The 22,606-nt window shown below is 43.7% G+C and overlaps 3 protein-coding genes across 3 annotated transcripts in view; 1 reads left to right on the top strand and 2 right to left on the bottom strand.

Annotated features, from left to right (window-relative positions):
- lrrc73 (leucine rich repeat containing 73) overlaps nt 1-3,481 on the bottom strand; it is a 13,420-nt gene extending 9,939 nt beyond the window's left edge. Inside the window, exons 1-3 of the mRNA XM_023395675.2 lie at nt 3,207-3,481; nt 1,440-1,758; nt 1,123-1,283 (exon numbers count right to left, since the gene is read on the bottom strand). Coding sequence (XP_023251443.1) covers nt 1,123-1,283; nt 1,440-1,711 — 433 coding nt within the window. The 5' untranslated portion in view covers nt 1,712-1,758; nt 3,207-3,481. The remainder of the gene's footprint in view (nt 1-1,122; nt 1,284-1,439; nt 1,759-3,206) is intronic.
- A 1,931-nt stretch (nt 3,482-5,412) lies between these two features.
- On the top strand, nt 5,413-9,911 carry mea1 (male-enhanced antigen 1). The gene is made up of 4 exons (XM_023395654.2): nt 5,413-5,515; nt 6,542-6,953; nt 7,150-7,258; nt 7,534-9,911. Exons 2-4 carry the CDS (start codon nt 6,561-6,563, stop codon nt 7,713-7,715), a joined length of 684 nt encoding a protein of 227 aa, XP_023251422.1. The 5' UTR covers nt 5,413-5,515; nt 6,542-6,560; the 3' UTR covers nt 7,716-9,911.
- ppp2r5d (protein phosphatase 2, regulatory subunit B', delta) overlaps nt 9,801-22,606 on the bottom strand; it is an 18,756-nt gene continuing 5,950 nt past the window's right edge. The window contains exons 4-17 of the mRNA XM_023395653.2: nt 21,240-21,537; nt 21,005-21,115; nt 20,800-20,892; nt 20,581-20,711; nt 19,940-19,999; nt 19,707-19,815; nt 19,522-19,575; nt 18,656-18,826; nt 17,087-17,214; nt 16,290-16,391; nt 15,879-15,951; nt 15,705-15,752; nt 15,305-15,415; nt 9,801-15,225 (exon numbers count right to left, since the gene is read on the bottom strand). Of these exons, the coding sequence (XP_023251421.2) occupies nt 15,088-15,225; nt 15,305-15,415; nt 15,705-15,752; nt 15,879-15,951; nt 16,290-16,391; nt 17,087-17,214; nt 18,656-18,826; nt 19,522-19,575; nt 19,707-19,815; nt 19,940-19,999; nt 20,581-20,711; nt 20,800-20,892; nt 21,005-21,115; nt 21,240-21,537 (1,627 nt within the window). The 3' untranslated portion in view covers nt 9,801-15,087. The remainder of the gene's footprint in view (nt 15,226-15,304; nt 15,416-15,704; nt 15,753-15,878; nt 15,952-16,289; nt 16,392-17,086; nt 17,215-18,655; nt 18,827-19,521; nt 19,576-19,706; nt 19,816-19,939; nt 20,000-20,580; nt 20,712-20,799; nt 20,893-21,004; nt 21,116-21,239; nt 21,538-22,606) is intronic.

Below are 22,606 nucleotides of genomic sequence, written 5' to 3'. Positions count from 1 at the left end.
GTGTGTCAGCAGCGCGTGTCAGCAGCGTGTGTGTCAGCAGCGTGTGTGTCAGCAGCGTGTGTGTCAGCAGCGCGCGTGTCGGCAGCGCGTGTGTCGGCAGCGCGTGTGTCGGCAGCGCGTGTGTCAGCAGCGCGTGTCAGCAGCGAGTGTGTCAGCAGTGCGTGTGTCAGCAGCGTGTGTGTCGGCAGCGCGTGTGTCAGCAGCGCGGGTGTCAGCAGCGTGTGGCCGTCTGATGAATTCAGGTTATTTGAGCCTGAAATAACAAAGTCCCAGGAGACGATTCTTCCTCTGAGGTTTCTCCAGGAAGTGTCCACGTCCTGCAGAGAACTGATTTACACTGACTTCTGAGGAAACACTGTTTCTACTTTCTATATTATCACATTCTCATTTCACCAAATCTGGTTTCTCTTATTTCACTAATTTATTAAATGAGCCAAAGAGTCCAGAGTCAGACCTGACACCGAGCCGGTTCAGGTCTGACACCAGAAACTGATTTACTTCCTGCACCTGGTCTGATGTTTCACAGTTGTAAAGTGTTAAAAACTGTATTTCTAGTCTCTGGCTGACAACAGGCCACATTGTGTTGGTGCTGGTTGCTAGGTGTCAGGTTGTTGCTAGGTGTCAGGTTGTTGCTAGGTGTCGTGGTTGTTGCTGGGTGTTTACTGTGGAGGGATGTGAAGTTGGAGGGTGTAGCAGGCGGTTGTTAAGCAGTTACAGACCGATACTAGGGTGTTACCTGTGCTGGATGTTTTAATTTATGTATTTTGGTTGTTAGAGTGTTCCAGAAGGTTGCCGTGGTGTTACCAGGTGTTTTCCATGTGGTTGCCATGATGTTCTGGGCACTTGCTAGGTGGCTTGACCACTTCAGTGTTTTAAGGATGTCTGCAGTGCTCAGTGTGGTTGCTAGGGTGTTCAGGTGGTTTCCATGCAGTTGCTAGGGAGTTGCTACCATAGTAATGTGTGTGCTATTCTGGGTAGTTGTTAGGGTTGAGTGTCTGGGGTGTTTTCTAGGAGGTAACTATGGTGTTACCAGGTGGTTTCTATGTTGTTGATGACACATCTGGTGGATTTTCTACCACCTGTATCTGACAGCAGACATCGAACAGGTGAACATTTTGTTACCTGACTTCGCTCCATCGGGCGGCAGCATCCCACAAATCAGACCCAGCGCCTCGTCTCCCAGCATGCAGTCTCCCAGATCCAGACAGACCAGCGCCGGGTGGGTCGACAGGGCTGAGTTCAGGGTCACCAGGCCAGCGTCCAATAGGGGGCTGCCATGGAGACTGGAGGGGGAGGGGACAAAGTATTACAAAGGATGAATCCTGATGGTCCAGTTGAACTCTGAACCAGGAGGAGAGGTCAGAGGTCACCTGGACCTTCAGGATTTGTCAGCACGTTATTGGTTTTCATGAGACCTTGCTGTCTGCTGGACGACTCACAACAGGGTCTGCAGGGATCGGTTGGTCTTGAGGGCGTCGGCCAGGTGTCGTGTCCGGCTGATGCTGGAGACGATGCCCAGGTTAAGGTTGAGCTGAGCGAGGGAGCGCGACTCTGCAACGCTGCGACAGATGCGTCCGAAGTCGCGGTCGGAGAGCTGGCAGCCGCGGACGGACAGCAGCCGGACGCTGTCCTCCTTCAGACTCTCACAGATGTCCTGGACCTCAGCCGGAGACAGCAGCTCCCCCGTGATCTGGATGGAGGCCGGCAGCATGTCGGACAGCACTGGGAGCTCTGGGAGCTCTGGGAGCACTGGAACACCTGGAGGGATGAGGAGGGGAAACCAGCTTGTCAAACAGACACTGGATAAGATCTAAGAGGAACCACAAAGTCTGACTCTGCAGGTGGAGAACAGAACTGACGTCACCTGTCCAGCTGCTGTAATTGTGTGTCCACTTGGTATCAAACTGTCTCTTATTTCCACATCATTCATCAGTCCTTCTTCTTATTCTGTATTTTTTACAGTTGGTAAACACCTTTCTGGTGCGTTACCGCCCCCTCCTGGTCTCCGAACGTCACGTTCACCTTCATTAGTTGCAAACACATTTGTTCAGTTACAACTCCTCCAACCTGAACAACCATCAACCGTCCGATACGACCCAGAGGAGCGTCTCCTGAAACAGCGCCCCTACAGGTGGCAGGTGTACCGGACCTCAGTTGTCATGGTTACAACAACAAACACACGGCCTTTGTCACCATAGTTACTATAATAACGTTCATGGCTTGATTAGCTTTAGGAAAAGATGGTGATTTGCGTTAAAATTAGAAATTAACATTAGACAATCTTTGTTGCCCTGGTTACGACATAAACAGCTGGTTTCACACGGGAATTGAACACACCTCCTCCCGACGTGAACGTTGACTCTCTTTATACTACGTCACCGAGACTTTCCCCTTTGCTCCTGTCATCATCACTACGACCACCAGATGTCGCCTAGCAACAAAACCTAACTATGATGTCATAATAACCTGCTGCTTAGATGATGTGCACAGTCGTCAATATGTCGCCATAGAAACTAAACACACCATGAACATGCTATAAAGCTGAGCTGCAACGATCAGTCAACTGATGGATTAATTGATAGAAAATTAATCCACAACTGAAAATCAATAACAAGCTGAACAGCTGCAACTGTTTCTGAACGTATCGATCCTCTATTGATCCTTACAGTGATCTGTCACCTGCTGCTGATACATGATCAATCAACTCCCATCACAGATAAATAGATAGATCTATATAATTATCGATGAGTAGATAGATGGATCAATAGCTCGACTGATACCTAGATCAATAGACCTATATATGGATAGATGAATAGATAGATCAATATAGATGTGGGTAAACAAAGATAAACTAGTTGATAAATAAGTTGGAGATCAATAGTTAATCAGTTTTCTCTCTGTGATCAATACTTCCAGCTTCTGTTGTCGTTGTTCAGACTTAAAGAAAACTGACCATTAATTAATAGGTGCTGATCAGGGTGGGATCACCTGATCAGTTTCTGATGAGTAACACTGTGATCAATCTTGAAAATGTACAGGTAAAAGCATAAACCAGAGCTAATCAATAATCGATTAATCAAAAGAATTGATGAGGAGGAACAGGTTTCTGATAGTCAGTCTGGAACCGAACAGCTGATCAAACTGTGTCAAGTGATCAATAATGAACTCCGGCTGTCATTAGTGCTTCAGCAAGATGATCAATTAACCTGATAAATGATCGATCAGCTCACGCGGGGAGGATCGGGACTCTCACACGCTGATGTCATCATTCGCTCCGGTGCCTCTGATCCCGCCGCAGGCCACGCGCCAGTTCTGATCCACCGCGGCGGACATCAGAGCCGATCGATCCGGGTATCGATTGATCGGGTTTGATCGGCGGCAGAGGACCAAGCGGCGGAGCGGGAGGTCGGTGTCCTGCAGCCGGGCAGGGAGTCGGTCGGTCGGTGTGCGCTCGGTGAGTCCCGGTGTGTTTCTGCAGGTGACCGTTACTATGAGACACAGAGAGAGGAGGGACAGGAGCGAGGGCTCACTCTGACCGGTTTACTGGGACCAAACACAGAACAACCACACGGTGAGAGAGAAGATTCTGACGTTGTAAAGAGCGGGAATAACAATAAAATACATGATAATATTTCACCGTATTATAATAACGTTTATAATAACGTATTACAGTAATTCAAATAATGTGCATTTTTTAATATTAAAACTTTAGTTAATATTAACAAGGTACAAACACTGAAGTCACAAAGGCCTATAAAGTTTTATTTTTTATCTTTATATTATATTAAAGATATGATAAGATTTTATTTCATTTTTTTGATTCTAGTTAAAATATGTAAATATAAATCTAATAATTAAATAATTATTAGTTTTTTATCAAATTAAATTAATTGGTAATAATTGAATAAATGAGTAAAACAAAATCATATTTATAACATATAAATATATTTATTATATATGTTATAACTTCTTTTTTCTTTTCTTTTTTTGTACAAGTTAGACCAAATAAAACGTGTCTGTATGAAAACATGCACTTGAAACATTAGCAAAGGTATTTTGATAAATCATAAAAAGGAATTAACATGGGCCAAAAATGTAGTGTTTGATTGAAGAAAGACTTTTCCCCATTTCCCCATTTTCTATTTTATTTTATTAACATTAACTCACATCATAATTTCCTTTCTCTTAAAAATATATTTAAAAAACAATTAACGATTTAAACATTAAAGAAAAGTATTTGTGTTTAAAGTTCAGTTTGAAATCATTTGTTAAAATCAGGTGAGTGATTCAGACTCAGTCCTGTAATCCTGATCAGAGTGACACCTCCTATCACTACACGATCTTTACGGTTAGGACGTCACACCCCGCTGAGCCTCGTTTTAATCCTCCTTGCTCTGTGACGTCACGCGGAGAAAAAGAAGATTATGAATGGGTTTTTTTAACCGACATTTATTATTGGTACTTGCAATTGATTACTGATCAGTAGTTGCTGTTGACTGATCAGCTCCTGAAACGCCACCTAACCCGAAACAATCACCTGTCACGACTTCCGCTCCTGATTTTCAAAATAATAGCCTTAACTGAACGATAAAGAGGAAAACGCGCCACCTGCAGTTCAAACTTTAAATCTGAATTTATTAAGATTATTAATTATTAATCAATTATTATTAATATAAAGAGGTGAAACACGGATGATTATTTTACAACATTAGATTGCAGCTTCATTTTTTATCAAGGTGAAAGATTGTCTTCATTCAAATATGTAAACATGCAGATGGACACACTGACAGAACAAGTCAGGAAATATAATACATATTTTAATTTATAGATGATTTGGTCACATTTCCATTTATCATCTATAATCAGTATATAAACATGTGATAAATGTTTGTTACAGATTATAATGTAGTTATAAACAGCTATAAGGAAATGTGTAAGTGTTTATTAATGCTCAGTATTTGTTTTAATGTATCATGTCGAGACAGGAGCTTTAAGTGTTACAGTTTATCTTTTAATGTATATTATACATTCATTTTAAAAATGTTTAAATTATTGCATATGTGTTTTATATGATGTTATTCTTTGTAATTATATCTATATTTATGATCCTTGTTATTTAATCTGATCCATTATTAAGCTCGCGGCTTTAGACCTCTCCTAAAAATGTACAGAAATAAATAAAATGAAATAAATAAATGAAGAATAGAATAAATAAATGTGTAAAAACAAAAAAAGCTACGATTCTTAATTTAGAAAATACGCATTAATTTCTCTTGTATTTGAAATGTTAAGCTGTTAAACTGTATTTTTTCTATCTTTATTTTTTTTCTGCTGCTTTGTCTTGTTATTTTGAAAATAAAGTTTTTTAATTTAAAAAAAAATGCGTCTGACGTCAGTTCTGTTGCAACGTCGTGACGTACCCGGACGCGTCTGATCAGCAGCTGCAGCTAGCAGCGGCTAACCGCTAACACCTGAAGCTCGGAGCAGACAGACAGACAGACAGACAGACAGACAGGTGAGTCCTTGAACGCCTCACCTGGAGACGGTGTGTTAAAACAACGAGAAGAGAGAATTTAAATCAGCGGAAAAACAAACGAGTCCGCGAATGAAACAGGAAACAGACAGAGAGCATCTGTTAGCTGCTAGCCGTTAGCCGCTCCAGGTATTCTCCATCACCGTCATCTACCTGTCCCTCAGTCCGCCCGGTTTATCACACAGGCTGGACAGGTGGGTCAGACTGAGCCGGACTGGGGGAGGGGCGATGATGGAGGATCTGAAGACAATAAACCTTAAGTTAAAGTGTCAAGTGTTTCCTCTGCAGACCAGAGCTAACTAACTATTCATTTCATGATTTATTAATCTGACAGGTATTTTCTCGATCGATTGATCATTTATTCGGTTCACGTTCGATTCTTCAAACGTCTCGTTCGGTCCAGAATCCAAAGAGATTCAGTTTCTGAGGCAGAAACCAAAGACAGAGAAGATCAGAGACACCAGAGGGCCGGGAACAAGAACCTCTTTTAATTTGAAAAGAATTTCATTATCAATTTTCTGTCGATCTATTAATTGATTATTGACTAATGACTGCAGCTATCCTCAGATCTTTAATTACATTTACTGACACATTCTCAGCTCTGGTAACAATAAAATATTTAAATAGAATGTAATTTATTATTATTATTATCATTATCATTATTATTAATAATAAATACAATATAATAATGTTAGTGTCAATAATATTAAAGTCTCATTTGTTGAAATAAAAAAGTCAAAATTTTATATAAAATGTTTTTAATCATTCTGTCTGTTTATTTCTACTGAATATGATCAGATAATGAGGAGAAATCAATACTGATTGATTTTAACTGTTCATCCCTGATCAATACTCACACTGACTAGTCTTTTAGGTCAAATAAAAAAAAAAGAAAATCAAACCGTAGAACTATTTTCATCTGTTGTGATCTGTAGTAGCTGCTCTCTGCCTGTAGGGGGCAGAACAGGACGGACAGGTATTAAAGTGTGAGTATCTGCCCCCCCTCAGGGTCTCTGTGTGTCTGTGGATGGAAGTGTGGAGCTCTGCGATGGGACCGGAGAGAGTCTTACCGAGCTCCGAGGACGAGCTGGGAGAGGACGAGCGTCCGGCCGACGGAGCGCTGCTGCCGGTGGGGGCCGTGTGGAATGGTGGGGAGGGAGGGGGTGAGGACGAGGAGGGGGAGGAGGAAGAGGAGGAGGGGGGAGAGATGGAGCTGGATGGAGAGGAGGAGGAGAACAGTGGAGGATATTATTACCAACCTCTGAACCAAGATCCTGACGGTCTGAACGCCAGCGAGCCCCCGGAGGAGGAGGGGGAAGAGGAGGAGGAGGAGGAGGAGGAGGACAGGGGGGGGCAGCAGGAGGAGGAGGAAGCACCATCACACGCCGAGCAACTGCAGCAGGTGCAGCAGAGGATAGAGGTAAGATCTGCCCGTCAACAGGTGACTAACAGGTCTGGACAGAGATGACGTTGAGTCTCTGACGGCTGATTTTCTTAAACGCATCACTCAGGGAACAAACAGGAGACACGATGATGTCACTGTCTCTGAGTGACTCTAAACCGTAGCTGCGTTCTGATTGGCCGCTGCAGCAGTCTCACCTGTCTCTCTCCTCCAGGTGATGGGCCTCCACCTTCCTGAAGCTCCTCCCCCTGACAGTGATGAGGAGGAGGACCCTGAGGGGGCGGCGGCCCTGAGGAGCCGCGCCTCCATCCCCATGGACGCAGGTGAGTCGTCCACGTGTCCTTCACAGGCTTCCGGCCTGTTTCTGTTTCTACAACTGATTAATTCATTAAATAATCATCGGTCATATCTTATATAATAAGTATAAATACACAGTAACTCAAGGTTCACTTACTATCTTTTTTTCAGAGCTTTCAACCACATCTCTCAGACCTTTGACTTTTTTAAAACTCTACAAAATAAAATGTGAAAATAAAAACAGAAAACTGTTGTTGTGAAAAAGTACTTGGTTCATCATGACATCACTTCCTGTCCTCAGACCACGTGGAGCTGGTGAAGCGGACGATGGCGGCCGTGGCGTTGCCGTCTCTCGGCGTGCCGGCGTGGGCCCAAGAGATCTCCGACGACCAGTGGAAGGACATGGTCCAGCACACGCTGCAGAGCCGGCAGAGCGCTGGCGCCCTGCGCATCAACCGCAGGAACAACATCAACGGACCCTGAATGCACCACTGCCACTTCAGGGACACTGACAGAGGGTCGGGAAATGACAGGAGGAAGGTGATAAGTCGTTCTGTCGGACTGAACCAGTGAATCACAAACATCAGTTTCACTTCAGTGACATTAAAACTTTAAGATTCAATCTGAACCTGAAGAAGCTGCTGACTTTTTAATTTTAGTTTTTAATTTTTTTATTTCTACTTTTGTCTCAGATTCAAATCCTGAACCTTTAACTCAGAGTTCAGTTTCATGTCGAGATCAAACTCCAGTTTATTTTAGTCTTAACTCAGTGTCCTGGGGGAGGAGCTTATGTCTCACACTGATTCCAGTTTTTCATCAATAAATAACTGAAGGATCAATGTTTCTCCACTGGAGGAAATTAATCTGTGACAGTCAAAACCAGGAATCTGAATTCTTCAGAGAAACTTTAGGATCAAATTCATTTATAGGTTCAGAATCGTTTGGAAACGATCAGTCGATTCATTAATTAATCAATTGGAAGAAAATATATCAGCAACTGTTCTAATAATCAATTCATTGTTTACATTTTTTTTTTAAAGCAAAAGTGACAAAATGTATTTTCAGTTTCTCTTTAGGTTTTTTCTGTTGCTCGGACCAAACCAGATCAATAATCGATTAATAAAGGAAATAATTGGCAGATAAAGGTTTTATAAAATAAATTAAGAACATTTTTCTCAGGTCAAACAGACTTTTAAAAAAAATGTTAACAGGTCACAGACCTTAATGTTGAAATATAAATAATAATTGATTGAACTCGATCAAGGCTGTAACTAATGATTCTGATCATTTCCTCATTTCATTGAAGAAATCAGATTCAGTTACTGTGGATAGAAACATAGAAGAACATCAGCAGATCTACGTCTTCATCAAACTAAACTCCCTTCACTTTAATCTTCATGTTTTTGCCTTAAACAGTTAAAGTTTAGAAAATATAGAAAATGTGAATCAGCCTTAAAAACATTCTCAGAAACTCGACGGAGGATTTGAGCTCAGAGCGTTTGGAGGTTCAGTTAAAATGTGAGGTGAGATTGGATTAAAGCAGGAAGTGGGTTCAGTCCTGACAGACGACGCTGAGGGAATAATGTCTGAAACACACCTGTACTGAGTCAAACTTTATCAATCATCTAAATGATCGGCTGATAATCGATCAGCTCCACGTTCACATCCTTTAATGTTACTGAACTCACACTCGGCTTCTGTCCACTGGTCGTTTCCTCTGTGGTTGTTGTTTATTAAAGCGTCAGCAGGTGTGAACAGACGGAGGGCGACACCTGGTGGCTGCTTTTATTTTTTCATCCTGTTTCTTCAGATCATGAGTTTAAAAAGTTAAAGCTGCTCTGAACGTTTTTCATTACGAGAGAGAAGCAGAAGTTTTCTGGATTTTCAGATTCAGGGAACGTGACAGAAACAGACGTGAGTTTTTTATTATTTTTGTTTAAAGCTGCTGCTCACCTGTCGTCCAACAGCACAGGTGAGTTCACTTGTTGCCTGAATCAACCTCTGGGAAAATCGGGAGAAAACCAGTTACACAAAGATAATTAACTGGTGATGTTGAGAAAACAGTGTAAAAATAACTTTAATTAGAGCTGCAAATGTCATTCCATTGATTTTTGTAATTTTTCAAATAAAAATGACAAAAATTCAGTTTTTTCTTAAGTTGTGAAGCTTTAAACTAAAAATATCTGAGTGTCAGTTGTGATATTGTTTATATATTATTATACATTATATTATTTCTGTTTATAAACCAAATTATTAATCAATTAATAGAGAAAATAATCTGCAGATGATGATGATCAGTTGCAGCTCTAATTGCAGCCACCGTCGTCTCCTTCTGTGGGTGTGAAGGAAACTTCCTGTTTGATTTTCAGTGTAAAATGTTGATTATTTTTTAGGATAAAGTCACATTTTACTTTTGAAGCCTTTTAATGATGTTCAACTTATTTTTAATTGTTTTTTTCTCAGTGTTTTGATTGTACATGAATTGATCTGATCGTGTGTGTGTGTGTGTGTGTGTGTGTGTGTGTTTAATGACTGTTGGTGTAAAACAGAAACTGATTGTCAAACATGTCCACTTTATTTCTTTTATTTTCTTCTGTACATACATGAACATCTGTACAAAATCAGACTTTCATACTATGTAATGCTTCTAACTAATTAAAGTACAACGTATGTACAGGATGACAGGAAGCAGCAAGGTTCAGTTTAAGTGTCGGGACTTGAGACGAGAGCGAGAGGAGAGAGAGAGAGAGATCGCCATCACGTTATTTTATGTTTCATCTTTCGCCGCTGGACCAAAAAAAACTCTGCGTCCCTCTTTATTTAGTTTCTACGGAAGCCGAGAAAGATCGTACTCGCAAATATTTTTTTATCCCGTTTTCTCGAGATAATGAAGCTTCGGTTTCAGCTCCGCCCAGATCCACAAGTTTGATTTGTGGAGGGGGAGGGGAGGAGTTACTGCTCCCTGTAACAAATCAGAAACCGTGTCTTTAAAGGTTCATGAGGTTTGGTGGATTCTACTTTAAGGTGAGCAGCACTTCCTGTTTGTTTATGTACTGTGTGCCGTTTAAGGATTTGTCCAGCAGGGGGCAGATCAGAGCTGAGAGTAAACTAGAGTCACCTCCTCGTGGTCGTATCCCTCCGCCACTCAGACTCGTTCCAGGTTACATCCTCTTTATCCAGTGTCGTAGAAAATATGAAACGTGTGCGTGACAGAAAGTGTTTTGTGAGGACACTGTGACCTTTGACCTTTAAACCTTTAGCCACCAAAATCTAATCAGTTCATCCTCGAGTCCAGGTGAATGTTTGTGCCAAATGTGAAGAAGTTCCTTCAAGGTGTTTCTGAGACGTCGTGTCCATGAGAATGAGACGGACAGACAGACCACCTCAAAACAAAATGGCCGCTCTGAGACTGTCGCCGGCGTGGAATAACAAAAAATAGACATGGAGGCCGTGGTTTGTTTCTCTAACACAGGAAACAGTGTTAAAAGTAAATATCAGCTGAGTGTCAGCTGACATTCTGGTGTCACCAGGTGACGACACCTGATCTGCCCCCTGCTGGACGAAGAGTGTAAACAAACAGCTGCTGGTCGCCGCTGATCAGCTGATCATCTGATCATCATCACTCAGCTTCTGTTTCACTTCTGTCTGTTCTCAGGTTGTAAAACGTAAAGTTAGCCTCTTCTAACTCGAGAGCTGTGGCGGCCATTTTGTCCAGCGGCGAGGGACAGAAAGAGGGGCGGGGCTGTTCCACCACCTGGAATGGTCACTGATTTTGATTGACAGCCGATCTCTTAAGGACAGTATGAAAGTATGAAAAAAAGAAAACAGCTGATGAGAGTGTAACAATAAAAATAAACAATCATAGAGCAGGGGGCGTGGCCTGAGGGAGGAGGTGTGGCCATGAGTCAATATACATGAGAATATACAGTACAACAATAACTGCAGGCAGAACCGTCACCTCTCCACCACTTCGACAGGATTGTTTGAGCGCACTTGGTCGCAGCGCCGCCGTGCACGAGCCGCCGTGCACAAGCCACCGTGCACAAGCCGCCATGCACAAGCCACCGTGCACAAGCCGCCGTGCACAAGCCACCGTGCACGAGCCGCCGTTCTTACTTCCTTTTTTTTTTTTTTTTACAGAACATAAAGAATATTGCTGAGGCGCCTCGAGAACAGAAACGCGGCGAGGTCAGACAGGAAACAGGAATCAAAGCTTCAGTTGATACAAAGCGGAACAGAAGATGAAAGTCGAGGCCGATTGAGCCTCTGATTTAGATATAATTTATATCATTAATATTATTGATTAACCAGCTCATTGCCACGTGAACTGGCGATCTGTTCATGTCACAGAAATGTGTTCAGGACACGGTGGCGACGAGACATCAGACTGAATTTTATCAAAACAAAAGTTTGTAGTTTGTTTGTCGTCTTGAAGCTCGTCAGAGTCGATTTAGTCACGTGAAATGTCAAATAACTCCCATGATGCCTTTCTCATGTTCAGCACTCCGGGAAAATAAACGTAAACGCCAAATATTGTTATTAATCAGAAATAAACTGAAGGTTAGTGACAATTTAATCAGTAAAAATTCACTTTAACGACATTTAGCTGCATTTTTCCAGTTAATGAAGAAGCTGAATCTGTGACACGAACTGTTCGCGTTTTAAAATGTCGCAGCACGTTAACACGTTTCCCGCCACAAGATGAGTCACTTTAACTCGGAGCCGGAAGCAAAATGAAATGTGACTTGAGTCTCTTCTTCTCTGTAGTTTCTCTTTTATAAAAAGCGACACAGCGTTTAACACTTGCAGCTGAAATACAGACCGGACGTTTTGTAAACAGAACTGACAGCAGAGGATCATGGGAATCTGAGTCTTTCAAAGTGCAGCTCTAAACCTTCACGTACATTCATCAGTAACGTCTGATTTAAGTTTAAAAATTCACCATTAAAAACATTCACTCTTCTCTTTAGCTCTGAGAGACTCGATACTGAACCCAACTCTAAAAACAATCATGTTTATCAGCTCGTGTTTTTCTTCTACTTTTATTTTGGCGGGATGAAATCTCAGACTTGTGTTTGTTTAAATCAGAATTTCCTATGACTTCCTGTGATTATTAGGCCTGTGAATGTTTAAATGCTTAAATCATGATAAATTTTCATCAGGTCTGGTTCAGAAGACGAACAGCTCTACGTCACCTCAGGTGTTTCAGTGAAGGTGTGGGCGGAGCTAAACTGTCAGCAGCTTCACTTTAAACTGAACACAACGACTCCACGACCAGAGATGAAACATTATCAACAGAGTAATTGAACTCATCATTTAACAACCTGCGCAGCAGAGGAGGGACCTCTTCTCAGGACGGACAGGAAACAGGTGTGGTGTACATTTACAGTGTGAACCGTCAAGACACCGAAGAAGACGGAGCTGGAATGTCTGACGGGTATAAAGCTGCGTCCACACCGCTACGTTTTCATTTTAAAATGATCTCTGTCCAGACTAACACACCTGAAAACACGACTATCCACCTACACTGAGCATGTGCGAGCCGCTGTAAACAGGAAGTAGATTGTCTCCAGCAAAGACAGCTGTGGCATTAAAACAGAGAATGTAAGTGAACAGCAGCTGCAAAGACAACAAGGTCAGTAACACTGTCATTCATCATCATGTTGTATTCACCACTGGTAGTCCAGGCTGATGACAGCCAATCAGGAGAGAGCGTGGGTGTGACCTCATCGTTTACAAAGGTCTCACTTTCTGTCCAGACTACAACACAACCCCAGAGTTTTCAAAATAAAACACAACCCCAGAGTTTTCAAAATAAAACACAACCCCATAGTTTCAGAATAAAACACAACCCCAGAGTTTTCAAAATATAACACCACCCCAGAGTTTTCAAAATAAAACACCACCCCAGAGTTTTCAAAATAAAACTGGTCCAGCAGAGTTTCCAGAGTCGTGTGGATGGGAGAAGGAAACGTAGCAGAAGTGAGTTTTGAAATCAAAACGTAGCGGTGTGGGCGGAGCCTAAGACCTACTTTCGGTCTTTAGTTGACGGAGCTGAATTAAACGATTTTCAAGACGTTCAACACAAAACTCTTCAGACAGATGTCAGCAATTACTTTATCTTCTGTCGTGAGGTAAACAGCAGAGATACAGCGGGAATGTGTCTTTGTTTATTTGTTTCTTTGTCTGTTTCTTTGTCTGTTTGTTTGTTTGTCGTGTTGCAGCGACTCGGTTTTGTTCGGTCTGATTTAAATTTGACCTTCATTTACAGATTTAATTGTATCGTGGATCGACGCGGCTCAGAGAGAGAAACATCAGGACAAAGGTCTCGGACTGTAACAACAAACCTGTGGGGGAGGGGCAAACCCGTGGGGGAGGGGCATGAGGTCGTCAATGTGGATTCATAAATGGAATCAATTTATTTGACGGTTTCTTCAACAAACACTGATGTGAGGATTCACACGGAAACACCCGGAGCAGCTCACATCTGAGCTTCTTCTTCAGTTGCATAATTTCCTATAACCCCTGAATGTGTCTCTGGTGGAGGAGGAGTCTATGTTTGACCTCTGACCTGACGAGTGACGGCTACATGTCTAATGAAACATTCAGACCAGGTTTTTCTCGTTAAGTGCTCTGAGTGGACGAGGGATGAAACAACACTGAACCGGTGCGGAAAGGAAACGAGTCCTCGTGCAAACGCCGTCTCTCATTGGTTGAAACTCGCTGACGAGGCGTCACGGTCACGCCCACGCCCACTTCAAAATAAAACAAACAAACCAGAAACATCAAAACAAAATCATGTTGGAATCAAACTTTTCAGGTTCCTCTGGATTTACAGGATGCTGATTGGACGTCTACATTCACTGTGTCTCGTCGTCGTCGTCGTCATCATCATCATCATCATCATCATCATCATCTTCATCTTCATCATCGTCTGTCTAAAGCTGCTTCAGTCTGGAGTCCCCCTCAGATACAGGCTGACAGGTGATTGGTCGGGTCAGGTGGAAGGGGGCGGGGCTCTGGAGTGAAGCTGCTGTCGGAGAACTGAGAGAGTCAGTGAACTCATCTGTGCTGCGTTCAGGTGTCGCGGGACAGAAGTGAAGTGTTGGAGCGGTTTTCAACTTCAGGAACTTTTTAACGAGCTTCAACCTGGAGCCTCACGTCACCTGGAGAACCAGGAGAACCTGGAGAACCGGTGAGGTTCAGGTTCTTGGTTCTGCTTTGTGTTTCCATTGTGATAAATGCAACTGATTCTCTTTTATCTGGAGACTGGTCTGGTCTGGATTGAAATGGTTTGGACTGGTTGGTCTGGTCTGGATTGAAAAGGTTGGACTGGTTTGGACTGGACTAGTCTGGTTTGGAACGGTTTAGTCTGGACGGAGACTGTCACTGAGGAGACGTGTCTTTAAATGTAGACTTGTCTTAACTTGCCAGAACCGGAACCTGAAGCTCCAGGCGGTCTCGTTCCCGCTGTGGAAAAGGCCTGTTGGTGATGCATTCGGGGACCTGATGCGTTCAGGTCTACCGCTCGTTAACAGCGTGGCACAGTTTCAACAAACAGCAGCAGGTGTGTGAAGCGGAGATGAAGGTGCAACAGGAAGCTGATGACATCATCACACGGGACCGCTGACACGTCAAACACCATGTGGACGGACGAGCTTCTACAGAGTGTCCTACTTGTTGTCGGCCAACGGGGGCAGAGATGAGAGGCTTCTCTTTTTTCTTTTTTTCTTTGAACGCAGCGTCAGCTCCGCCCTGAGCCGACCCCTGACCAGTTTCTCCACGACAGCTTCAACTTCCTCCCTAGAGAGACGCACAGGAGGGGGGGGGGTTCAGAAGGGGCGGCTCCCCCCGGTCAGAGAGCCTCCTGATTGGCTGTCAGGTACTCCTCGGCTCTCTTGTGAGCCTCCAGAGCTTTGATGGTGTAGACGTCCTGCGGCAGCTCCGACTTCCTCCTCATCAGGACCTTGTCCTTCTTCAGGTCCTTCAGACCCTGAAACCAGAGACCAGAGTCAAACAGCTGTGTGTGTGTGTGTGTGTGTGTGTGTGTGTGTGTGTGTGTGTGTGTGTACCTGTGAAGCCTCAGTCTCCACAGTCTTCTTCAGCAGCTGAATGTCTTCAGCTGTCGGAGTCTCTGTTTCCATCGAGTACACGGCCACAGAGCTGTCACTGTACAACATGTACTGTACACACACACACACACAAACAAACACACACACACACACACACACATACACACACACACACACAAACACACACACACACACACACACACACACACACACACACACACACACACACACACACACACACACAGAAGCATAAACAGTCAGAACAGCGTACAACATTTTTTTCAATAAAAAAATAAAAAACACTAATTAAAATCCAGTTACTATGACAACATACAATCTACACTAACACAATTATGAACCATGGTTGATTGATTAATTACAGAACTGAAAGAGATCTGACCTCGTCCTGTGGGTGGAGTCCAGGGCGAAGAGGGTGGAGCTTATTACTCTGAAGGTAAAGGACACACACAGTTAATTAGAAAGGATGAAGTTAGGAGACAGATGAGGATATAGAGGAGGAGATGAGGAGATAAGGAGGTGAGGAGACAGGTGAGGAGACAGGTGAGCAGTGTACCTGTGGGTTCTGTCTTGCCAGCTCCTCTATCTTGTGCCAGATCTCCTCTCTCTCCTTCAGTTTGTATTTCTCTCTGCAGGAAACAGAAAAACCTTGTAGAACTTATATATACACACACACACACATATATATATATAACAAACAAAGGACATATATATTATATATATATATCCTTTGTTTGTTTGTTTGTTTGTTCATTTATTTATTTCTGCAGACATTCAACACAATAACTGTGTTTAGTGTAATGTTGTTATGTTTCGACCCTCTGGGCCTCCGACTGTCAGAAAACCTACAAACACTTTGGGTTTGAGACGACGACCAGCAACAGTGTGTTATTGTGTGTGTGTGTGTGTGTGTGTGTGTGTGTGTGTGTGTGTGTGTGTGTGTGTGTGTGTTTGTGTTGTGTTTTACTTCTGCTTCTCAGCCTTGTACTGCTGTGTGCAGTCATCAAACAGTTTCTGGTTCATCTCCATGAAGAGCTTCAGAGCGTTGTAGATCAGACCGTGGATCGTCCTGAGGAGGAGGAGGAGGAAGAAGAGGAGGAAGAGGAGGAAGAAGAGGAGGAAGAAGAGGAAGAAGAGGAGGAAGAGGAGGAAGAAGAGGGGGGGGTTCAGATCACCTCAGCCTGAAGTCAAATATCTGAACTGTATTAACTGGTCCATTCATGTTCCTGAACTTTCACTTCATGACTGAGAGGCAACTGTAGGACTATGTTCAGGTGAGTGATGACATCATCATGACATCATCATGAGGGTCACAGGTGGTTCAGTAATGAAAACATTTGTATTCTCCCTCTCTCTGAGTGTTAAATGTCATGACCTGTTAGCTTAGCTTAGCATAAAGACTGTAAACAGATGGAAACAGCTAGCCTGGCTCTGGTGTCTGTAACACAGTGTGTGAGAGTCAGAGCAGCAAACAGGGGCTATTGAGGGGAGTATTGATCCTCTATTGATCAGTATTGATGTTTCCACCCACAGCTGCTGCTCTGAAAGCAGGGATTCATTACATCACACACACACACACACACACACACACACACACACACACACACACACACACACACACACACACACACAGGTCAGCAGTCTGTCACTACACTTACATTTACAAAAACACATTCGCAGGTCTTATTTAACAGTGTGTGTGTGTGAGTGTGTGTGAGTGTGTGTGTGTGTGTGTGTGTGTGTGTGTGTGTGTGTGTGTGTTACTTGTTCCAGTGGCTCTTGGAGTTCTTGTAGAGGGCGGGAAACATGATGGGGAGGATCTTGGCGGCGTTATCACTGATCAGACTCATGATGTATTCGTTGTTCCAGTAATAAAGAGCTCTCTCTGCCACCTGCAAGTACAACACCTTCATCATCACCATCATCATCACCATCACCATCATCATCATCACCATCATCACCATCATCATCACCATCATCATGACCACCATCATCACCACCATCATCACCACCACCATCATCACCATCATCACCATCATCATCACCACCACCATCGTCATCATCATGATCACCAATCACCGCCATCACCATTATAATCACCATCATCACCATCACCATCATAACAACCATCACCATCATCACCATCATCATCACCTTCACCACCATCATCATCGTCATCACCATCATCACCACCATCATCATCACCATCATCACCATCACCATCATTATCACCATCATCACCATCACCATCATCATCACCATCATCACCATCATCATCACCATCACCATCATCATCACCATCATCACCATCATTATCACCATCACCATCATCATCACCATCATCATCACCATCAACACCCTCATCACCATCATCACCATCATCATCATCACCATCATCACCATCACCATCATTATCACCATCATCACCATCACCATCATTATCACCATCACCATCATCATCACCATCATCATCACCATCAACACCCTCATCACCATCATCACCATCATCATCACCATCGTCACCATCACCATCATCATCACCATCGTCACCACAATCACCACCATCATCATCACCATCATCACCATCACCATCATCATCACCATCATCATCATCACCATCAACACCCTCATCACCATCATCACCATCATCATCACCATCGTCACCATCACCATCATCATCACCATCGTCACCACAATCACCACCATCATCATCACCATCATCACCATCATCACCATCACCACCATCACCATCGTCACCACAATCACCACCATCATCACCCTCATCTTCATCATCATCACCATCATCATCACCATCATCATCACCATCATCATCACCATCATCAGAGATTTGGTTCAGGATGTGGTTCTGGTTCTGGTTCTGGATGTGGATGTGGCTCTGTTTCATGATGTGGTTCAGGATGTGAAGCTGGTTCAGTTTAAGGATTTGGTTCTGGTTCAGGATTTGGTTCAGGATGTGGTTCCTGTTTGACTGTGATGTGGGTTTGGACCTGATTCCGGGTCAGTTTATCATTCAGGGTTAGGGTTAGGTCATTGTAAATCAGGTTCAGATTCTGATCTAATTCTTGTTCAGTATTAGACTGTAGCTCTGGTTCTGGTTCCGGCTCTGGGTTTCGGTTGTAGGGTTAGGGTTCTGATTATATAATACTGGTTCTGTTTTCAGGCTGAAGTTCAGGTTCAGATCTTTATCTAGTTCAGCTGCATCAGTGATATTAGTTGTGGTTTTGTTTCAGGTTCTGGCTCAGTTCATGGTTTAGGCTCAACTGTTGGTTCTGGTTGATGTTCACATACTGGTTCAGGTTCTGGTTCAGGTACCTGGAAGTGTGGGCTGGAGACACACTTGGCGAGCTGTCTGAAGAGCGGCTCCTGGACTTTGACGAACTCCGACGGCTCGATGACGTCCAGGATCTCCTCCAGCTCGTTCAGGAACATCACCTCCTTCGGACTGTGAGTTTTCGGCCAGAACTTCAGCAGACCCATGATCACCTGTGGGGGTCGAAGGTCACAACACAGACAGGAAGTCAAACTACAACACCTGAACTCCTCCTGCAGCCAACGATTCGTGCGTCACATGAGATCACATGAAGAGACAGAAGAACCGAGACAGGTTCTCCAAACTACCCGTCCAGAACCTGAGGAACTGTGTTCAGGTGTACCGAGGAGAACTGCAGCTGGTTTAAAGGTAAAGGGGGGTCACATCAAATCCTGATCTGATCCAGGTTTTTACTCTTTACTGAACTTTGGACTTTCACTGAGAAACAAAAACTGTTCAACGCTTTATTTTGAAAATATCTTCAGTCCAGAGCCTAAAACTTTTTACATTTTATTTCACAGTAAAACTTCAGTGTTTTCAGTTTCCTGAAAGAGTTAAAAACATATAAACACATGTATTTCATCATGTCAGGTGTGAAAACTAAAAGCTGCTCTTTACTATTTTCTGTTTGTACAAGGTGATTTTATTTTGTAAAATCCAAGAATCTTAACTATGATTTTTATTTTGAAAATGAAAAAACTGTTTATAAATGCGTAAAAATCAAATCAGTGTGTTGTTCAGGTGTTTTTGTTAATGTGTCCACCCTCTGTCCGTTACTATGGAAACAAAACACTGCCCGTCATCATCAGCAGCAGCAGTTTTTATAGCGTTGTCATGGAAACAGGGAGGAAGTCTGCAGCGGACTCACCGGCTCCGTCAGACTGCTGTCCTTCTCCAGGAACTGCACCACGCAGTACGCCAGCTGGATACAGACACAGAGACCGTTACTGTACACCTACTGCGCTGCCACTCACAGATGATGTCACAGATGATGTCACAGGTGATGTCACAGGTGATGTCACAGGTGATGTCACAGACAGGCTGATCTCTGACCTGTGGGTGGTAGACGCTCAGAGACTTGACTTTGTGGAGCGGCAGAAGAACTCGGATCAGAAACATCTTGTGTTCTTCTTTCAGTGGTAAAGCGAAGCCGTTGATTATACTGAGAGAGAGAGAGAGACAGATGAAACAGTGTGTGTGTGTGTGCATGTGCGTGTGTGTGTGTGTGTGTGTGTGTGCGTGCGTGTGTGTGTGTGTGTGTGCGCGTGCGTATGTGTGCGTGTTACCTCCCCAGTATCTCCAGCAGCTCAGCAATGCCGTTATGATGTTCTGTCTCGTAGATAAATCTGCAAAACAACAAAACCAGTCAGATGTTTTTATCCAGGTGACGTGTGTGTGTGTGTGTGTGTGTGTGTGTGTGTGTGTGTGTGTGTGTGTGTAAGGTAATCTTCATGTGGACTGTGACGGAGAATCTAAGTGACAAAGGTCTTTTATCTTTTATCAGGATTTCATCACGACCAACACGATCTATTCACTCTGGTTTTATTCAGACCTTTTCTGACGGTCGGTGACTTTGATCTCCGTGTTTGTTGTTTGTTTACTTCTGATTCTTTAAATCACAGTCCAGGACACGTGTCTCATTCTCAGCTTTCTTACATGATTTGTCCTTTTTCTTTTAGCTCCTCAGTCTGTGAAGCTCTTTGAGCTGCACTAACCTGTATGAAAAGTGATTGATTTGACACCCAACTACATGCCCAGTATCTCAGGTGCATCCTGCAGTTTGTCCTGCATTTAGCTCCATGTGGGACTGACTACGACCACGATGCTGTGAGCTCTGCTGGTTCTGTGTATTGGGAGTTTTCGGTGTGTTTGTGACTGTAGCTGGTGTTTGTGGGTCTCCGTGTGTCTGTGCTGACCAGGTTCTGACCTGTAGAAGATGTTGTTGATCTGGCGGCGGATGTAGGCTCGGAGGCCGAGGAACTTGCCGTAGATCCGGTGCAGGATGGTCTTGAGGAAGTCTCTCTCTCTGGGGTCCTCGCTGTCGAACAGCTCCAGCAGCTTTAACACAGTCATTAAACCCAGAGTCAGATTTCATCACAACGTCTCAACATCTTTACCTGGTGAAGCTTCACAGGTGAGGTCTTACCGACAGTACAAACTTTTGGTCGATATATTTTTTTGCGATGTTTGGCTGGAAGTCTGGAGACTCCAGGAAGCGAAGGAAGAACTCGTACACCAGCTGTGGAGACAAACAACAAACACAAGAAAACATGTTGGTGTCTGGAAAAACAACAACACATGATGACATGGAAACACACACGTTAAAGACGAATGACTGTGAGTGACGTCACCTGCAGGTGAGGCCAGGCGGCCTCCAGCGTCGGTTCGTCCTCCTCAGGATCAAACTCGGCTCCGGTCGGGTTGGAGGACGGAGGAAGAGTCCGAAACAAGTTCACTGAAAACTGAACAAACACACAAATGTTACTACACAAGCTGCTGCCTCCGAGTGTGTGTGGTGCTGCGGTCTGATGTTTGTGAGGACGTGTTAGGGTTTAAAGTCTGTGGTCCTGGTTTGTTTCCTCTCACCATGATGACGGCCTCGGGGTAGATGGACTCGGTCACCACGTCACTGTTGTGTGTGATGTACTCGACCATCTCGTTGAGCCCCGCCCTCTTCACCTCCTTGTACTTGAGGTCGCTGAGCGGGTCGCTGACGAAGTCGAACAGCACGCAGCACTGACGCAGCTTCTGCACAAACAGCTCCTCGCGGTCCACCGGAGGGGCATCTGAGAGGGGCAACAGGAGGGAGGGAGGGAGGGGGTCAATCAACAACACAGAAGAAGACAGGTGGCCTCTCTGAACAAACCTCTGTTCCTCTTCTTCTCTGGAAGAAACTGAACTTGATGAGCAGTGATTAACATGGAGACTGATTGAACTTCATCAGATCAGTTTGAGCAGGTGTTCCTAATAAACTGAACACTCACTGATGAACTCACACTCATCTGCATCGTCACCACGTGTTTAGAGGTCTCTGCTTTCTGGAAGCATCTGATTACATCATAAGAAGCAACATCACCATGGCAACAATTCAGTTGTCCACATCTGTAATCCACTGATCTCCAGTCAGAACAAACAGCTGCTTCCTGATCACAGTTTCTACAGGAGCCCAGAATGGACAAACGGAAGTAGAATAAATAAAAATGAAGTAAATAACACATTTATATAATATCATAATTAATAATATAAATACATGAATGACTGAATTGTTGGGGGAGGGGTGTTGAGGTTGGATTGAATCCTTTGAAGTGAGGTCTTATTCAGATTTCACACGTTTTAACATTATTTGACGGATTCATCTTCGTCATGATCCTGAATCTCGTTATGATTTTCTCTCTTCTTCAGTTTCTTGTTGCTGATGATGTAAAAAACGTACAATGACAATAAAAGCCTTAAAATCTGTTTGAGAAACGACAGAGAATCGAACAACCTCCTGAACTTTAAACTACTCCGATAATCAATAATCAATATTTAAATATGTCTTTATTCAGACTGTGAGAGAACAGTCAGGTCCTACAGGCCTCCAGACTGCTGAGTCATGCTGTGATCACACACCTGAAACACTGATATCACTATGGAAACCAGCTCTGTCCATACACACACACACACACACACACACACACACACACACACACACACACACACACACACACACAGTGTACAGAGAGTGAGATTCACAGACTGCGTCACAAGGCTGTCCCGTTTCTAAGGCTCCTTCAAATGCGTCCTTCGTTTCCCTGGCAACGGCAGCGCCAACGAGTGGATCCTTCACAGCCCTAACCATCCTAAAATGTACTGCACGCCAGCGATGAGTCACAAGAGCGAATGAGGCGGACTCACAAATAAAACAGCAGCCGAGGATTTAAAGACCAGATCGTCTCATGTTTCAGACTTCA

This window comes from Seriola lalandi, unplaced genomic scaffold (assembly GCF_002814215.2).
Source record: "Seriola lalandi dorsalis isolate HSWRI2012SDOR001 ecotype SW California unplaced genomic scaffold, Sedor1 jcf7180002054967, whole genome shotgun sequence".
NCBI classification, from domain to species: Eukaryota; Metazoa; Chordata; class Actinopteri; order Carangiformes; family Carangidae; genus Seriola; species Seriola lalandi.
This window is presented reverse-complemented; position numbering and strand designations above follow the sequence as displayed.